We start from the raw sequence: 18,036 nt of genomic DNA on the forward strand, positions 1-18,036 counted from the left end.
CCAGGTACGTGACAATTGTCTTACTTATCATAAAGACCGAATGGTTTGAATGCACAAACATTTCCATACAGGGTTTATTTTTATTTCTTTCCTCACACTAGTTCAGTGGTTTTTAAATGTAAGTTGCAAAATGCTGTAAACACAAAACTACGTGGTATATATATGGTATACATATATACATATATGTACAAGGTATGATTTTAAAAAGTAGAGTAAGTGTTTAAATTAAAAAATTTTTATTACAGTAAAAGACACATTGCCATTAATCCCCTTTAAAATACTCCCCCTCGCTTCAAACACACTTATCCCATCGTTCTTGCCACTTTCTGAAGCAGTTCTGGAAGTCCTCTTCCTCGAGTGGCTTTAGTTGCGTTGTCATGACTTCCTTGATGTCCTGAATTTATTCAAAACATTTCTCTCTCATGGTCATTTTGACTTTGGGGAAGAGCCAGAAGTCACATGGTGCCAATCCGGTGAATAAGGTGGATGAGGACACGCTGTAATGTTTTTATTTGACAGAAACTGCTGTGCCAAAAATGATGTGTGACACGGTGCATTGTCATGAGAGGATGAAGTAAGGACACTCATGAAACGGGAGTTCCAGAACTGCTTCAGAAAGTGGCAAGAATGATGGGATAAGTGTATTCGATATGAGGGGGAGTATTTTGAGGGGGATTAATGGTAATGTGTATTTTACTGTAATAAATTTTTTTATTTAAATATTCACCATATTGTTTGATCACATCTTGCAACAGTGTGTGTGTGTGTGTGTGTGTGTGTGTGTGTGTATATATATACCACACACAGAAATTTAAGAGGGTTCTAAGCATAATGTTGATGCTCCCCTCCCCGCTAAGAAGCAACTCCTCTGTGTCTCTTAAATAATTTAATCTTTATAACATCCCTAAGTTAGGGATTATCATCCTTAGCCCAACATAACAAGAATAATAGATTTGTTAATCACATTAGTGAGCAATAAATATTAATAAATATGAACTGATATCATTGTTCTTGTTGAAATCTATCGTAAATAGGGGTAGGATACTGAGCCTACTTCTGTCAAAATGTTTGGTACATGATCTATAGCAATTATTATTGAGGGAAAGATTTTAGGATGTTAGTATTTAATCATGATTTGTCTAGTCTTCATATATAAATGTAAAATAATTCTTTCATCATAGATGTTCAACTCATATGACTGGAGATAATGTGGTTTTAAAGAAATGCCAGGGAGGCAGTTGTATAACAAAGCCATGCAGACGTGACTCACAGACCGGGCTGTATGAAGCAAAATGTATATTCTTTCCAAAAAAATCTCAGACTGCAAGGGAATCCATAATGTTTATGCCAAGTTTTGATTCTGTAAGTACCTCTTTTTTCTACGCTTACAAAGGAACTCTTTGGGGAAAAAATGATTTGGGAAATTGGATTTTCTGCTATGAAAATATATATACTAGTAGAAACGTGGGAAATTATTCAGACAATTAATTAACAGCCATTTTCTCCAGCATGTGTCAGGTTATGTCTGGAAATTATTCCGCCCTTTCTTGTTAAACTGTTTCTTTCTTCAGAGGTAGAACTGTACCCACCTTCCTCCTTGGTGTCATGTAATTTCTTACAACATGCTTTCCCTTATTTAACTTCTGTAAATTTGTGTCTAGAACTACAAACTTAATTTTAATTCTCTCTTCTAAGTATTAGTCATATGACTTTTCCAAAGTAATTCATTCTGTAGCTTTAGAAAGTACTAACATTCTAGATTTTCCATTATCTAAAACACACCAAGCTGTTGCAAATGATATTTTGAAAATATATATGGCTCTGTCCCTATAGAACAAACTTAAGGAAAAAATTCACAATCACCCACCTGACCAATTAAAAAGTAACAACACAATAATTCAAGTTCCAAAGCTAATGTTTCACCTGAAATATCTGGTTTAAGTGTATAAAACTCAGTAGATAAGCCTCGAAGTCAGATAGATTTGATATCAAAACCCAGTTTGTCATTTTCAAGCTGTTCACTATGAGCAAACTGCTAAATCTGAGATTTAGTTGTCTCATGTTTTAAATGTGAATTATAATACTTTTCACAGTGTCATTGTTGTTAGATTTATAATAGCAAATATAAGTAAAGTATGATCACAGTGCTTAGCACAAGGTGAGTACAAAATAAACTTTAAATTTTAATTGTTAAAATTTATAAAATATTTGAATAATAGTCAATGTCTCTTTCCCTGGGTAAGTCCAATCTCAATTAATGCAAACATTATAATTACCTAAAAAAAATTTCGACGCATTTTAAAATATGAAACAGATAAAAGTGACCCAAAAAATATCAAAGTAAAGTAAATATGCTACCTCTAGATAGTAAGACTAACTTATTTAAAGAAGCCAATTTTCATATATCAAGTCACTAGCAACAAATACTTCCATAGAAGGAGATTTTTAAAGGCCCATTGCTACCAATAAAATTTTAAATTGTTTTAAAGCCTAGGGCACTAATGATAAAAGGCTTGAGTCAAAATAAAGACTTCATATTTTTTTGTAAAATGCTTCAATGAACCCAATTAGAATTAAAGTAGAAATTGTTTTGCAGCCTAATAAAGTTCCCTCCTGAAATATTTGAAACATGAGTCAGGACAGTTCCCTTTAACCTGATGAATCTGGATCAGCAAAGGCTAGCCAAAGCATTTAGCAACCAAATACATCTATTTGGAGATCATATATATATATATATATATATATATATTATATATATATATATATGTATATGTATATGTATATGTATATGTATATATGTATACACACACACACACATATATAGTCCATATATACATATTCCAATTATCCTCTTGTGTCATGTGATATATATATATATATATATATATATATAGATAGATAGATATATATATATATATATATATATCACAATATATATATCACAATATATATATCACATGACACAAGAGGATAATTGGAATATGTACTGTCTGTACCAAACTATAAATCCCCAAACCATTTGACTATTAGGAGATAACTTGTGCTGCCTACCTGGGAGATAAACAATAATGTAGAAGATCATGTAGCTGAAATATAGAGGGCAACTAATTATGTAAGATATGGCTCAGACATAAATACTGTACTTTAACCATATAGCTTGTCCAGAATAACACTAGCTTCTAATTATCATAACATAGACTAAATATATTGCATAGCATCTATACTCAGGGCATAAGATCAGACCTAGGAGAGATATGATCTGAGATATTGAATGCTTAATCCCATGATTTCCTTCCCTTAAACTTAATTATTCCCACTTCATGTCCAGCACTGTGTTAGGAGCTGGAAATACAGAAATAATTAAAGATAATTATTCTTGAGGAACTCAGTTCAGTAACAGAGGTAGAGGTACAAGAAAAATATTTATGAATACCAAGTAGGAAGAGATAAACCAAGTGCTATGAGAGTACAGCAAACACCTCTAGTTGGAGGTCAGAAAATGGTTTCTAAAGAGATGAGTTTTGAACTGGGATTTGAAAAAATGAGCATGAATTTACCAAAGCAGGAAAGGGAAGTGTATTCTAGGCAAAGAAACAGATTTTCGAAAGCAAAGAATGGAAATAAACAGGGATGCCTTGCTTTACAACTATGTAAGTTGAGCACTGCCCAAATTATTTGCTCCATGGTCACTAAAGATTTTAATATTTATTAGAACAATTTTTAGGTAGATAGCAGTGAAAGAAAGAAAGAAAGAAAGAAAGAAAGAAAGAAAGAAAGAAAGAAAGAAAGAAAGAAAGAAAGAAAGAAAGAAAGAAAGAAAGAAAGAAAGAAAGAAAAAAGAAAACATGAGAAAGGGGAACCTTTTTCTAATTTGTACAAAATTTCCTTCGCTTTTTCCATTTGGGTTAGCAGAGACCGTTATGAAGGTTTCTGGCGTACTCTAAGGACAAGAAAAAGTTCAGTGTCATACAAGCAAAGGATACACGATGAGCAAGAAGCAAGAAATGAAATTGAAATAAGAAACTGGGACTCACAAAGCTAAGGGGTTTAGATTTTATCTTATTAGCTTCAGACTGGGAATGTAATCAGCTTATTTCAGGAAGATAATCCTACTAATTGTGAACGACAAAATGGATTGAGATAATAGCAGAGGAAGGGAGACCAATGGGAGGGCAACAACAAGAGGCAGAGAAGAAACCTGAAGTCCTTGTATAAAGGCAGTGGCAAAGGAAAGAGGGACCAGACTTGATGGGCATTCCATATCAGAAAGACTTGATTATGAATTACTGCTTTGATTGAAAACTGTATTTTTCTCCCATCTAATATAACCCCTCCGGGGAAATGTATTCCAGAACCATATTATAAGGAAAACAAACTGTTAAAACTTAAATAAAAGGGATTCAGATTTAGTAATTTAGCTCTAAATCTGAATTTACATCTAGACTTTGTATTGGGAAAACATTTTAAAAACTGAAATGACACTTAGAAAAGTATTTCTTACATGCTGAAGCATACTGCAGGACGAATTCCTTTCTGAATGCTGCACTAGTTTATGGGAGCATTTTCCCAAGTTACTAAATTTTCAAAATGTGTAGGATTTTCGCAGATTCTATACCAATGAAATGTCATTTGGCAAAATTACTGAATAAAACACGCCATTTGCAACTGAAAGAGAAGCAATCACATTTCCTCATTTTTTTCCCCCTACATTTTCATTACTTTTTCAGGAGTATTGTTTTATTTATGGCAGAGTTCAGCAGTGCTAATAATAATCCTGGTTGTTAGAATATCTGTTCTCAAGTTTTTCTATCAACTATAAAGAGAGAAAATACTTAGGCAATTGAAGAAGGCCATTTTTTTATCCCACTTTTAGGGGACAGCTAGAAATGACTGCAAACTGTCCATTTTTCCACAAAATTTAATTCAACTCTTGAGTCTCCCAAGAATCTAGAAGAGAAAGAAAGAAGTTGGCTTAAAACAGTTGTGCCAGCCACCACCACCCCACACTGCTATTATCTATTTATGCCTAAAAGAATCACCAAAACACTTTCAAGTGCATATTGATGGTTTTACCTTGCTTCCTCTCTACTCAAATATGCAAAATGGATGTCAGAATGAAATTTTTAATTATCAGGAGATAAAATCTGTGGAATATGTATATGGCATTCAACTGCATAGTTGGAAAGAAAGGTAATGCCTCACCAGTTACCATAATATCATCTTCTAATTGATTTTTTCCAGGTGACTGAATTTTGTACAGCAGAAACACACAATACAGAAGCTCCAAACCTACAAAACAAAATGTGCAATCACAGAAGTACATGGGATGTAATCATGACCTCTGATGATTTTCGGACTGCATCTCCCATGACAGGAAGAAATCTACCACCTCATCCTTTATTCTCATTGATCAAGTCCAAACAGCGAGTAGTCTGTTTGGTACTAGATAAATCTGGAAGCATGAATTCAGTAAGACATTTATTTGTTAGCTCCCTTAAATTAAGTATTTAAGCTAATAGAAATATAATTTAATCAGAGTTAGTTCTTCTAAGCTAACTAAAATATATATTATTATTCTAATAAATTTTAGTACAATAATTTTATAGTACAAGTAGTAAAAGATACTATGTTAAAAAATAAAAATAATTATTATGTTAAGGTTATTGGATTATGGATAATGTTTACTTTTTAATTTTTGTTCTAACAAACTAGAAATAACATAACTAAAGAAAAAAAATACTTCCTTAATTCCACCATTGAGCATTTGTCATTCCAGTTTTTTTTTGTTTGTGTATTAGTTTTTCATTCTCAAAAATGTAATTATATTTTATGTAATGTTTTATAATATGATTTTTTTACTTATTATACCTTAAACACTCCTCCTGGGGAAAAAATGATTCCATTTTTAATGGTTGTATCATATTCACTTATCAGAATTTAGTCAAATAACCTCCTGTTATTGGACATTTTGGAGATGCTCAACTGATTATTTAAAATTCTATTGCAATGAAAATTTTTGTATGCATTTTAAAAATATTTCCTTAGCAGAAATTCCTGAATATAAAACTGTTAAATAAAAGTTATAGATTTTTAAGGCTTTTCCAAGTATAACTTGACCGATTTTTAAATTTTTTCTTTAACATTACTTTTTTTTAATAAAAGAAAGGAGTTAAATTCTAAAACATTATAAGCATTGATTGTCATGATCTGTGGCCCATAAACAATTTTGTCTTTCATCAATCTGTCAAGGTTTGAGGAGACTTCAGGAATTGTTCAGACATATTTTTCTTATAGGAAGATCGTCTCTTTCGAATGAATCAAGCAGCGGAAATATACTTGGTTCAAATTATTGAAAAGAGATCATTAGCTGGGATGGTCACATTTGAAAGTTTTGCTACAATCCAAAATAATCTTATAGAAATAACTAATGAGAATGCTTCCCAAAGAATCACTGCAAATCTGCCTCAAGTAGCTAATGGTGGAACTTCAATTTGCAGCGGACTCAAAGCAGGATTCCAGGTAAAATAAAAAATGTTTTTTCTAAATATTATTTGCCATAAAAAATGTTTTTCTAAATATCATTTGCCATTTACCATTGCTTTTAATTTTGTCCAACCATCTTTGAACAAGGGTCATGAGATCATAGGTCCTTCATTTAAATAATTTTTTTAAAAGATCTGCTACTGTGTTGTTTGTTTACAGCTGGAGCCTCTCTGAGTTGCACTGGGGAGTGGTTAAGGGAAGAAAAATCCAGTGTGTACATAATCATCATGATTTTATTGAAGAGTTCCCTATTTCTTTATCGCTCCCACAATCTGAATTTTCATGAGCAGAAAATAATGCTATTGAGGAGTTGGTGGAAAAAGAAAATTAGTAATATTTCTATATTATGGATAAAGAAAACCTCAGTTCATCAAGTTACATTAACATTTAACAATCACAAAGATAGAAGTAGTTCCTCAAGCAATATAGTATCAAACCCAAGACACATAGGTGGAAGTGTAATGAAATAAAAATTGTGAAATCAAAAATTGGGAGCAAATTTTGAGCGCTAAATTAAACAGCCTCCAGTACTCGTTTGAATTTCTTCCAATCTAAATATAGCCTATATTTAAGCCTATTTATCATCATTCTTTAAGTCACAAAAACAGAAATCTGCTTTCCTTCACTGATCTTTTCATTGCCTCAGCTAAAATGTAGAATTTGTTACTCTTATTCAGACCACTAATTAATAACATCTCTTAGCTTTCTTCATGATGTCTATTATTGTAAATTATAATAGTTTAAGAAGGTATGCAGGCTCTGGATTCAGACAAACCTGGGATTCTGGATCAATTATCTATAAGCTAAATAACCTTGGGTAAGTAACTCAACTCAGAAAATCTTTTTCCTCAACCAAGGAAATGTGGAAAATAATAGTACCTATCTCATTTAATTGTGAGAATTATGTAAGATAAGTAAGTGCTCAAGAAAAGATTCTAATATCTTTTAGAATCTATTATATAATAATTCTTATTATGTATACATGTATATGTGTATTTATTTCTAAAATATGACAGTATTATATATTGGAAATGTCTCATAATGTTTGCACATATTGGTTCATACATGTTTTTCTTAATATATTTTGATATATTATCTTATGTTTTGACCACAGAATCTATTGCTGAATAGATTCTGTCAAATCACATTCAAAGCTATAAATACCTCTTATATATGTAATGAAACCACATCAATACATAAGCATTTTGCTTACATAATCATTAGAGTAATAGCTAAAATTTATTGAACATATACTACATTATTGTCTATATTAAATGTTTTACATGTATGATCTTCTTTTATCCTTACCATTACTTTTTTAGTCAGGTACTATTATTATGCCCATTTTGCACATAAGGAAACTGAGGTTCAGGGTATTAAATGTATTTCTCAAGATCGTATAGTCAGTAATTGGAAAATCTAGGACTTAAAACCTGGTGTTTCTTACTCCAAAGTCCAAAAAGTTAATCACCTCACTAAGCTATTTATAGAACTCTATTATGTATGAAACAGTGAGACACTGACTTAATACTAGCTGTTCTATTCAGCAAATGGCAGGGCTGGAATTTACTCTCAATTGTCTAACTAAAGATCTTAGCCAATAGTCTTGGTAGAAGTCGGAAAAAAAGTTTAAAAAAAAAAATGTAATACTTAATCATAAATTTATGGACTTCCTTCTTCACGATAGATCAATGTCTATCGATCTATCGTGTCTATTTTTTTTCCAGGAAATCATGAGATTCTTGAATGATCAACTGAAATGTGTAAAAGTAATATGCCACTTCACTTAACTTTGCACACCTGCCTTTGGTCATGACTTTATTGATGCTATGCAGTCTGAAGCCTTCTAAAACTGCCTCTACCCCAAGTATCTCCTGAGATAATAATGATAGCCTAGATTAACTGAGTGCTTACTGTGTGCTTGGCATTGTTCTAAGTGGTTTATTCTTCCTCCCTTTGGTAGCTAGAGTATATATGTGAAAGGATTAGAAGTGTTAACACCCTATCTTTGAAACCCTACAAGACCCTTATACATTACACTAATTTCCATGGCAACTCAGCCTGAAATGGAAATGCAAAAAGTTCCCTTTTGCCTATTCTGAGGCCTAGGCCTAAAGACTTCTCTAAGACTAAAGAACAGGTTAGTTTAAATTTATTTAGGTATGATGTTCTGTAATTAATAATCTGGTTTTTCACTATCAGGTAATTACCCTAAGTGACTAGAGCATTTCTGGTTCTGAAATTGTATTACTAACAGATGGGGAAGATGATAAAATAAGTTCATGCTTTGATGAGGTGAAACAAAGTGGAGCGATCATCCACACTATTGCTCTGGGACCTTCTGCTGCCAGAGAACTGGAGACACTTTCAAATATGACAGGTAAACCTTTGGGATATAGTTTGAATAGAAAATATATTTTTAGTCTCCCCCATTCCAGGGGCTCTTTCCCTTAAACTACAAAACTACTTAAAAATGTCCTATCCTAAAAATTAATCTTTGTCCTTTCCTTGTCCTTGTTCTTCAAATTAATATCCTTCCTCTCCACCCCACCCCAACCTGTCTCCATTTGTACCTACACTAGCTTCTTTTAATATTAGTCATGATTTGGTGTCTCCATTTCTCATCACTTGCTACCAATACCACCAATTTGAAACTTCTTTCCAAATGATTCCAAACTTCTTTCCTAATGACTTACTCAACTGTAATTTCAAAATTCTTCCTCAGTACCTGTCCTGCTCAGTCCTACAGTAGAGATTCAGATGGTCTTATTTCATAAAGAAATGCAAACCTAGAGAATACAAACAGCTTGCCCATGGCTATAGTTATAGTCCTGATTACTAATTCTTGCCCTCTGCAATCCATTCTTTTCCAATTCCTTATACCTAAGTAATCTCTCTCTTCATTAACTCTTCTATTATTTATTTTCTGCATTTAATTATTACTTTATTCTAAACTGTCATTCTCTGTTTTTGGTATATCTTAGCGACAACTAGAAAAGAAGCAGCTACTTCAAAAAATTGTCTGAAATTTCATTTTTACAATATTATTTAGTGATTAGATCAGCTGTATTAATGTGGCAGGCACTTGCATTTAATGACTGATAAAAAATAAAGAGCACAATAATATTGGGCCAGTTTCTTAAATTTTCTTCATTCTAACTTATTTTGAGCAAGGTTTTAGGTATTATTTTGGATATGTCTGGGACACTGATATACTAAAAGTAATTAAGGGTGTGGGAAATTCATCTTTTGTAAGTTTAAAATAAAATTTAAAAATATATTTTAAAGTATATTAATAAGATACCAATAAAAATATGATTTTTTCCATTTAAAGTTAGTTTATAAAAGTAAATAAAATTCCGTTTTAGGAGGACATCGTTTTTTTGCCCATAAAGACATAAATGGCCTTATTGATGCTTTCAGTAGAATTTCATCTGGAAGTGGCAGTATCACTCAGCAGGCTATTCAGGTCAGTATCTCAGAAAAATTTATTGCCTTTTCACATTTAGAATCAATTTCTATTATCCTAATTAGTAACTTCTTCCTCTAATAAATAACTCTCTTGCCTGAAAACATTTCAGGTATGCAGAAAAAAAAAATCCTTACTGAATTTGCTTTTCTGGAAAATTTATAACCACCTTTTCTTTTGATATAATTATAAATGCTTTTTTCAAAACAATTCTTAGTTATTTTAATTGAAATCTTAAAAATAAATTTAGAATTACTCTGAACTGACCAAACTTTGAAATTTTATTAACTATAATAACAAATTATTTTTATGTGTTTGTTGTTTTTATTCATGTATCAGTTGGAAAGTAAAGCCTTAAATATTACAGCAAGGAAACGGATAATTGGTACCGTGCCTGTGGATAGTACAATTGGAAATGACACTTTTTTTGTTGTTACTTGGACAATACAAAAGCCAGAAATTCTTCTCGAAGATCCAAAAGGAAAGAAATATAAAACATCAGATTTCAGAGAAGATGAACTAAATATTCGGTCTGCCCGTCTTCAAATACCAGGTATTGCAGAGGTAAGAATACTCTTTTATTTTCTCCAAGCTTTATCAATCAATTTTGAGAAAAAAAATGCAGATAACATCTTATACACTGTCAATATTAAAACAGTTACAGATAGTCTGTCATAAAAAAAGAAGCCAAATAGAATAATTAGGGATTCATATCCAAACTTAACTAGGTTATAAAATCGTGTATAAAAAATCAATACTTATTACTCTGCTTAAATTTCTAAATAATATTCCAAACAGAGTAGGAAAATACTACAAAAGCTCTCAAATAGATATTTTTTATTTTCAGACAGGTACTTGGACTTACAGACTTCTAAATAATCATGACAACTTTCAAATGCTAACAGTAACTGTGACTACTCGAGCAAGAAATCCTACCACACCCCCAGTAATTGTAACCAGTCACATGAGTCAAAATACAGCACATTACCCTAGCCCAATGATTGTTTATGCACGAGTCAGTCAAGGGTTTTTGCCTGTTCTGGGAATCAATGTAACAGCCCTTATAGAAACTGAAGACGGACATCAAGTAACATTGGAGCTGTGGGACAATGGTGCAGGTAATAAGAATCTGTATCAACTTCCACTGAACTTAAAATGCTACTACAGTCACATGACTTAGAAATCAATATTTCCCATGTATGCTAATGAATCACATTTTTAAGTGAGTTAAATTTTATTTTAATGCTTTTAAGATTTTTTACTCAATTATCTTGAGTAGGCATAGACATACACATATTTATCTTTTTAAATTTTATGAACAATTGTACTTTTCCTGTGGACCTTAAGAGGAGAATTTTTCTCTATTTTCACTAGTGTCAGTGTTTTCAATATGCTTTCTCCAGTTTAGTTATATTTTCTTTATTTTGTTAAGATTCCTTTATGAAATTATAATAGTTACTATTAATGAATGCTTACCATGAATTTTTCTTTTGCAAAACCTAGGGTTAGCAAATGGTCAAGCCAAGCTTTGAAACTAAGCAGATTCCAAAGTTCATGTACTTAAAACACTGTGCTATACTATCTACCAAAATGGTTGCTATCACTAGTACTCATAAACAGTTGGGATTATCATTTTTACTCTGTTGGTTGGCTAATTATTATATTTTAATATTAAGGTGCTGATATTGTCAAGAATGATGGCATCTACTCAAGATATTTTACCCATTACCGTGGAAATGGTAGATACAGTTTAAAAGTACATGCCCAGGCAAGAGAAAACAAGGCTAGGCTAAGTTTAAGATGACAAAACAAAGCTCTGTATATACCAGGCTACATAGACAATGGTAAGTGGCCTTAAAATAGAAATGTGTCATTTGTTTAGGTAAATTACATGCATCAAGGCATTGAAAATATAATGTACTCTGGAAAACCTCAGGATATAGTTATAAAATCAAATGTTTCAAAACCATATTTATATCAATGGACCTATCATAGGCTATATGCTTCCAACGTGTTTTGTTTACATCCCCCTCAACTCATTTACATTGAAAAAAATTTACTGAGCACCTCCTATGTGGCAAGCATTGTGCTAGATGCTTGAACTACAAAGGTAAATAAGACACCATCCTTGTCCGCAAAGAATTTACAGTCAAGTAGTAAAGAGAGCTGGTTAAAAGACAGTTCTAACATTGCATAATATCTCCTTATTAATTTTAAAATGAGACTAGTAAAACAAGCTTTCTTTCTTTTTTGTTTAATGAAAGTTGATTGGGGTGACAATTGTTAGTAAAGTTACATAGGTTTCAATTGTACAATTCTGTAATACATCATCTATATATAATGTTGTGTGTTCACCACCCAGAATCAGTTCTCCTTCCATCGCCATATATTTGATCTCCTTTACCCTCATCTATCACCCACGTTCCCCTTTACCCTCTGATAGCCACTAAACTATTGTCTGCGTTTATGAGCTTTTGTTTCTTCATTTATTTGTCTTGTCATTTGTTGTTTTCAGTTGTATATACCACATATCAGTGAAATCATATGGTTCTCAACTTTTTATGTCAGACTTATTTCACTTAGCTTAATAATCTCAAGATCTATCCATGTTGTCGTAAATGGCATTATTTCATCTTTTCTTATGTCAGAATAGTATTCCATTGTGTAGATATATCACATCTCCTTTATCCAATCATCTATTGAAGGACACTTCGATTGTTTCCATGTCTTGGCCACCATAAATAAAGCTATAGTGAACATCGGAACACATATATCTTTACGGATAAATGTTTTCAGATTTTTGGGTAGATACCCAGGAGAGGGATTGCTGGATCATATGGTAATTCTATTCTTTATTTTTTGAGGAACCTCCACACTGCCTTCCATAGCAGCTGCACCAATCTACATTCCCACCAACAGTGTATGAGGGTTCCTTTTTCTCCCCAGCCTCTCCAACACTTGTTATTATTTGTCTTTGTTGATGATAGCCTTTCTAAGAGATTCTTCAAACAACGCCTCCAATAAGGGGCTAATATCCAAAATATATAAGGAACTCATACAACTCAACAACAAAAAAGTAAACAATCCAATTTTTTTTAAATGGTCAGAGGACCTGAATAGACGTTTCTCCAAAGAGGAAATACAAATGGCCAATAGACATGAAAAAATGCTCAGCATCACTAATCATCAGAGAAATGCAAATTAAAAACACAATGAGCTATCATCTCAAAACAAGCTTTCTTTCACTGAAAGCTGTTATTTTTTCAATGTCTGCTATCAATCAATATTAACCCTTTACAGCTGCAAGATGAGATTACATGGTAAAAAACAGCTATGGCAATATGAAAAGTTACAAAATTACTTTTTTGTTAGGTAAAATTATACTGAATCCACCCAGACCTGAAGTCAGAGATGACATGGCAGAAGCTGAAGTAGAAGACTTTAGCAGAATAACCTCTGGAGGGTCATTTACTGTATCAGGAGCTCCTCCTCCTGGTGATAATACTCGTGTGTTCCCACCAAATAAAATTACAGACCTCGAGGCTAAGTTTAAAGAAGATCATATTCGACTTTCATGGACTGCCCCTGGCAATGTCCTTGATGAAGGAAAAGGTAAGCTTGATATTACAATTTTAAATATACTAAAAGAACTCCCATTGGCTTTCATTTGCTAAGAATATTTTAAAGTCCTGTTTATAAATAACATGTGGAGAGTCTAATATGGGCTATTACTCACCTATTTTTAAGATGTGAAAAGTGAAGCTCTAAGAGATCAACTGACCAAAATTATTTCTAAATTTAATAACTTACAAGTCTAACCCACTCTTGTCAGATTCTATTGTGCCAAACTGCCTCTCACAATATGAACCATCTTAGAAATTGCTTTGAAAAGACAGTTAATAGGTTTCTATTGCATTCTTTTCTCCCTACCAGGGAATATTTTTTCTAAGTATTTCTGTACTTGCACAAATTCGTTTATTGATTGACCTTTTTGAATTTTCAAACACTAAGAAATAATCCCTACTCTCCACATTCAGCTGAGTGCAGAAAATCCTTTATGCAAGTAAATAGATAATTTCACAGAATGTGATAGGAGATATACTGTTGTAAGCACAGAATAATATGACAGTACATTTATTTGGAGGCCACAAATTCCTGGCTGGAGGTTAAGATCACAAGGTATATTTTAAAAGGCTTCCCAGAAAAGACTATCCCTGACCTAAGTCATGAAGAATGAGAGAAGTTAGCTAAGTGAACGTGTCTCACAGAAAGAAAGGAACACAGGCAGATAAACTAGTTTGAGAGATTTGAATAAAGTTCAAGGCCAGAATATCTCATTCATTCAAACTTTCGAATAATAAATCACTTTCATTCCATAAAGTTTAAATTAACTTTATCTTTGCTTTAAATTTAACAGAATTTCATTAGTATTTATGAACCACATTAGTACCACATTCCACTGTTGTGCTAGACTAGTAGATTCTTTTGAGATAAAGCCAATCTTGCTATTTTTCCTTTTAAGGTGGAAAAATGAAAATGATATGTAATATCTTTATATGCAATATCTCAGGTGCTGGAAAGCCACATGTTCAGTATTCTTTCTCCTGTGTTACAATAAACCCCTCACTGTATACTCTCAATACAAAAGATGCTTTTTAATCTTTCATTTACTATATAGCATTTTTCAAAGCTATATTTCTTTTTATCATCATTGTATAAGGAAAAGATTATTCTAAAGCCAAAGGAAACATAGAACACCCATGAAGAGCTCTTTTCTACTTCAATGTTGAAAACTCTTATCCTAACAGCTTCTGAAATACATTATTTTTTCTATGCTATGACCCTTAAATATATGGCAGAATAATAATAATAATAATAATAATAAAATATTTGCACTGGAAAAGCCACAAATGAAATTACCTGACCAAATGTTTACTTCTAAATTCAATTCTATCAAGACCAACCCTTCAGTTCAAGATTGGGTTCATAATAAATGTCCCATAGGCTGATTATAGAAACTAAAAGAAGGAAGAATGCATTATACATGGACACTGGGAGAGGAAGAACTTCACTATGCTTAACCACAGATACCTAAAATAGGAAGGATCTAATCTCCTTCTTTCCTGTAACAAATAGGAAGAGGTTGCAGTTGCCATCAAATGTTGCCCTCAGATATTGCAAAAGTAGGTAATAGCAGTGTCTCAAAGAATAAGTGAATATATACATAATTTCAAATGAAGTACTTAAATTCTCTGGGACCCAATTTCCATACCTGTCAAATATCCAAATTAGGCTAGATGACTATAATTACTAAACAAATAGATGTAATTCTAGTATTTCATGATTTTCTAACTATATCACTTGGGCAGCAACTTAATAACTGCATTGCTGGCCAACAAGTAATGAAGAAGGTCAAATACACACCTAAAACAGTTCCACAAACTCTAGTTGATACAAAAGGAGTATAAAACATAGTCTTTGTCCTCAAAAATCATATAATCTAATTGAAAAATAAATTGAACCTCCAAAAAACAATCTGGAAAACTCCATTTTGTGCAATAAAAGTTCATGGAAGAGAGTCATCAGGGTGAAAGAAATACATGAACAAGACTTAATGAAGAAGTTGAGCCTCCTATTAGACCTGGAAAATAAGTACAATTTGCATAAATAGGGAGAGGGAGACACACTTCAGGGGGTCATGACCGGGAGGAAATAATATGATCAAGATCAAGAAAGCAAAATTTCACAATGGAATATCTGAATTAAAATAAGGGGGAAAGGAAAGGAGGGGGAGAGAGAGACAGATAGATAAACAGATCCACCTAAATGCCACACAGGGTGTATGTGAAGAATAGTAGAATGGATTGATAAAGCCTATTTATTGAAAAACTAAAATGTTAAGTCAGAGGTCTTGAATTTTTTGAAAGCCACTATATTGAAGTTATTTACCACACATTTATAACACCTTTAGTATTTCATTTAAAAAATAAAGTCGCCACTTCAAAAAAGACATCTGATGTTTTATTGTTTATGTCATTTCAGAATGTGAGAATATATTTTTATATTGATGGCTCTGGTAGATTTCTAAGCCCAGTTTTGAATGAAACATTTATGTTAGTATCTTCCTTTCCTTTCTTGATAAAATAACAGTTATAATAGATAGTATTTCAAATATTTATTAAGTCCCAGACATTGTACTAAACACTTTTCCTGCAGTATTACATATAATTCTCACCACTAGAATAGTAGGCATTCAATAAATACTTGTTGAATGAATTGAATAACTGTTATCTCTATTTTACACATAAGAAAATTGAAGGTAAAAAAGGTTAAATAATTTTTTCTTTGTTACACAGCTAGAACATAGTAGTAAAATTAAGGTGCTAATCAAAGTCTGCCTACCTCCTAAGCACATTGTAATTAGTACACATTCCAGGCTCTCTGCCTCCTTTTGCTCTTTATCCTTATCCCTGTGTCCCACTCTATTTTCCTTCTCTCTTACTTTCCCTTCTGATTACTCCCTCTCTCAACTTAATGAGAAATACTACAGATGTGGGGTACTGTCTTTACTGTAGTTAAACAGTGTGTTCCTTGTTCTAAGTTAAAAGTGGATTCAGCTGTTTATATGTATCTCTAAAAAGAAATCTAGATTCTGTTTTTCAGTACAATATAATTTTGAACTAAATTTTTTTATGATTAGATAACTAGATAAAAACTGTACACATATTTATTCTTAAAATAAAGAAGATGGAATAACCAGACAAAAACTACAACTGGGATTTCCATAACCAAAATCTAGTGTGCATTTTTGATAGGGCCCTAAATGTAAGGCAGTGTGGTAGCATTATGGCAGCCTAGTGATTTTAATATACTTGAAATGTCTATTTGTTTTCCAGCCAAAAGCTACATTATAAGAACAAGTAAGAATCTCCTGGATCTCAAAGAAGATTTTGACAATGCTACTTTAGTGAATGCTTCTAGTCTGATACCTGAGGAGGCTGGCTCAATAGAAAATTTTGAATTTAAACAAAAACTTTTAAAAATAGAAAATGGCACCAAATTATATATTGCAATTCAAGCCATCAATGAAGCCAACCTCATCTCAGAAATTTCTAACATTGCACAAGCAACCAAGTTAATTCTTCCACGGGAGCTCAGTGTCCCTGCTTTGGGTACCAAGAGTTCTGGAATCCGTTTGGCAATTTTGGGATTAGCTGTGGTTTTATCTATATTTTAAACTAGAAACTATATTAGAACTAAAATTGTACGTTATATCTATTTGACAAACATTTATTTAGAATTTACTTTGCAGTACTCTTCTGTTATAAAATCCTTTGTAAGATAAAAGTGAATGTACAAAAATAAATTTCCTAATTACTTGAGTTCATTAATACTAATTAGTTGCTAAATGCATATCAAAATGAGTATACCATTCCTGACCACTGCAATGTACATCTGAATCTGAAGCTGAATAATAATAAATGTCAACTATAATTTTATATACATACATATATAAATATATATATACATATATAAATATATATATACATATATAAATATATATACATATATATAAATATATATATACATATATATAAATATATATATATGGTCACAGTAAGTGGAGTACAGCATAAGGAATAGAAACAATGGAAATATAACGGTGTGCAATATCAGAGGGGTAGTAGATTGGGGAAGGGGGGTTATCACTTTGTGAGGGCTATAAATGTTTAACCATTACATTGCTTTGTACACCTGAAACTAACAATAATAAAAAAAATGAGTATACCATTTTCTATCTTTGAAAAATTCATTTATTAACTCAATATAAAAAAACATGCATATTTTACTTGTAGACATTTTTGTGGTGGTGTTTTTTTTCTTTTTTTTCTTGTACTTGGCTTTTAAAGAAACATTTTTAGACTGTTATTAATTCACTTGATGTATTAACAAAATCAGAATTTATCTAAACCATTTGAAAAACATTTATGTATCTACAATAGAAATAATTTTATGGCAGAATC

At 31.9% G+C, this 18,036-nt stretch overlaps 1 protein-coding gene and 1 long non-coding RNA gene across 2 annotated transcripts in view; one reads left to right on the top strand and one right to left on the bottom strand.

Moving 5' to 3' along the window:
• LOC141572127 (uncharacterized) overlaps positions 1–18,036 on the bottom strand; it is a 186,169-nt gene that overhangs the window by 153,335 nt on the left and 14,798 nt on the right. The window lies entirely within an intron of this gene.
• Positions 8,728–17,495, top strand: LOC109458289 (calcium-activated chloride channel regulator 1). Its single transcript, XM_019751753.2, is given in 7 exon segments — positions 8,728–8,923; positions 9,912–10,012; positions 10,352–10,576; positions 10,860–11,130; positions 11,689–11,856; positions 13,385–13,624; positions 16,909–17,495. Coding segments are annotated over 7 exon segments (1,353 nt in total). The 5' UTR covers positions 8,728–8,916; the 3' UTR covers positions 17,250–17,495.

The sequence above is a fragment of the Rhinolophus sinicus genome, linkage group LG06, assembly GCF_036562045.2.
Source record: "Rhinolophus sinicus isolate RSC01 linkage group LG06, ASM3656204v1, whole genome shotgun sequence".
NCBI classification, from domain to species: domain Eukaryota; kingdom Metazoa; phylum Chordata; class Mammalia; order Chiroptera; family Rhinolophidae; genus Rhinolophus; species Rhinolophus sinicus.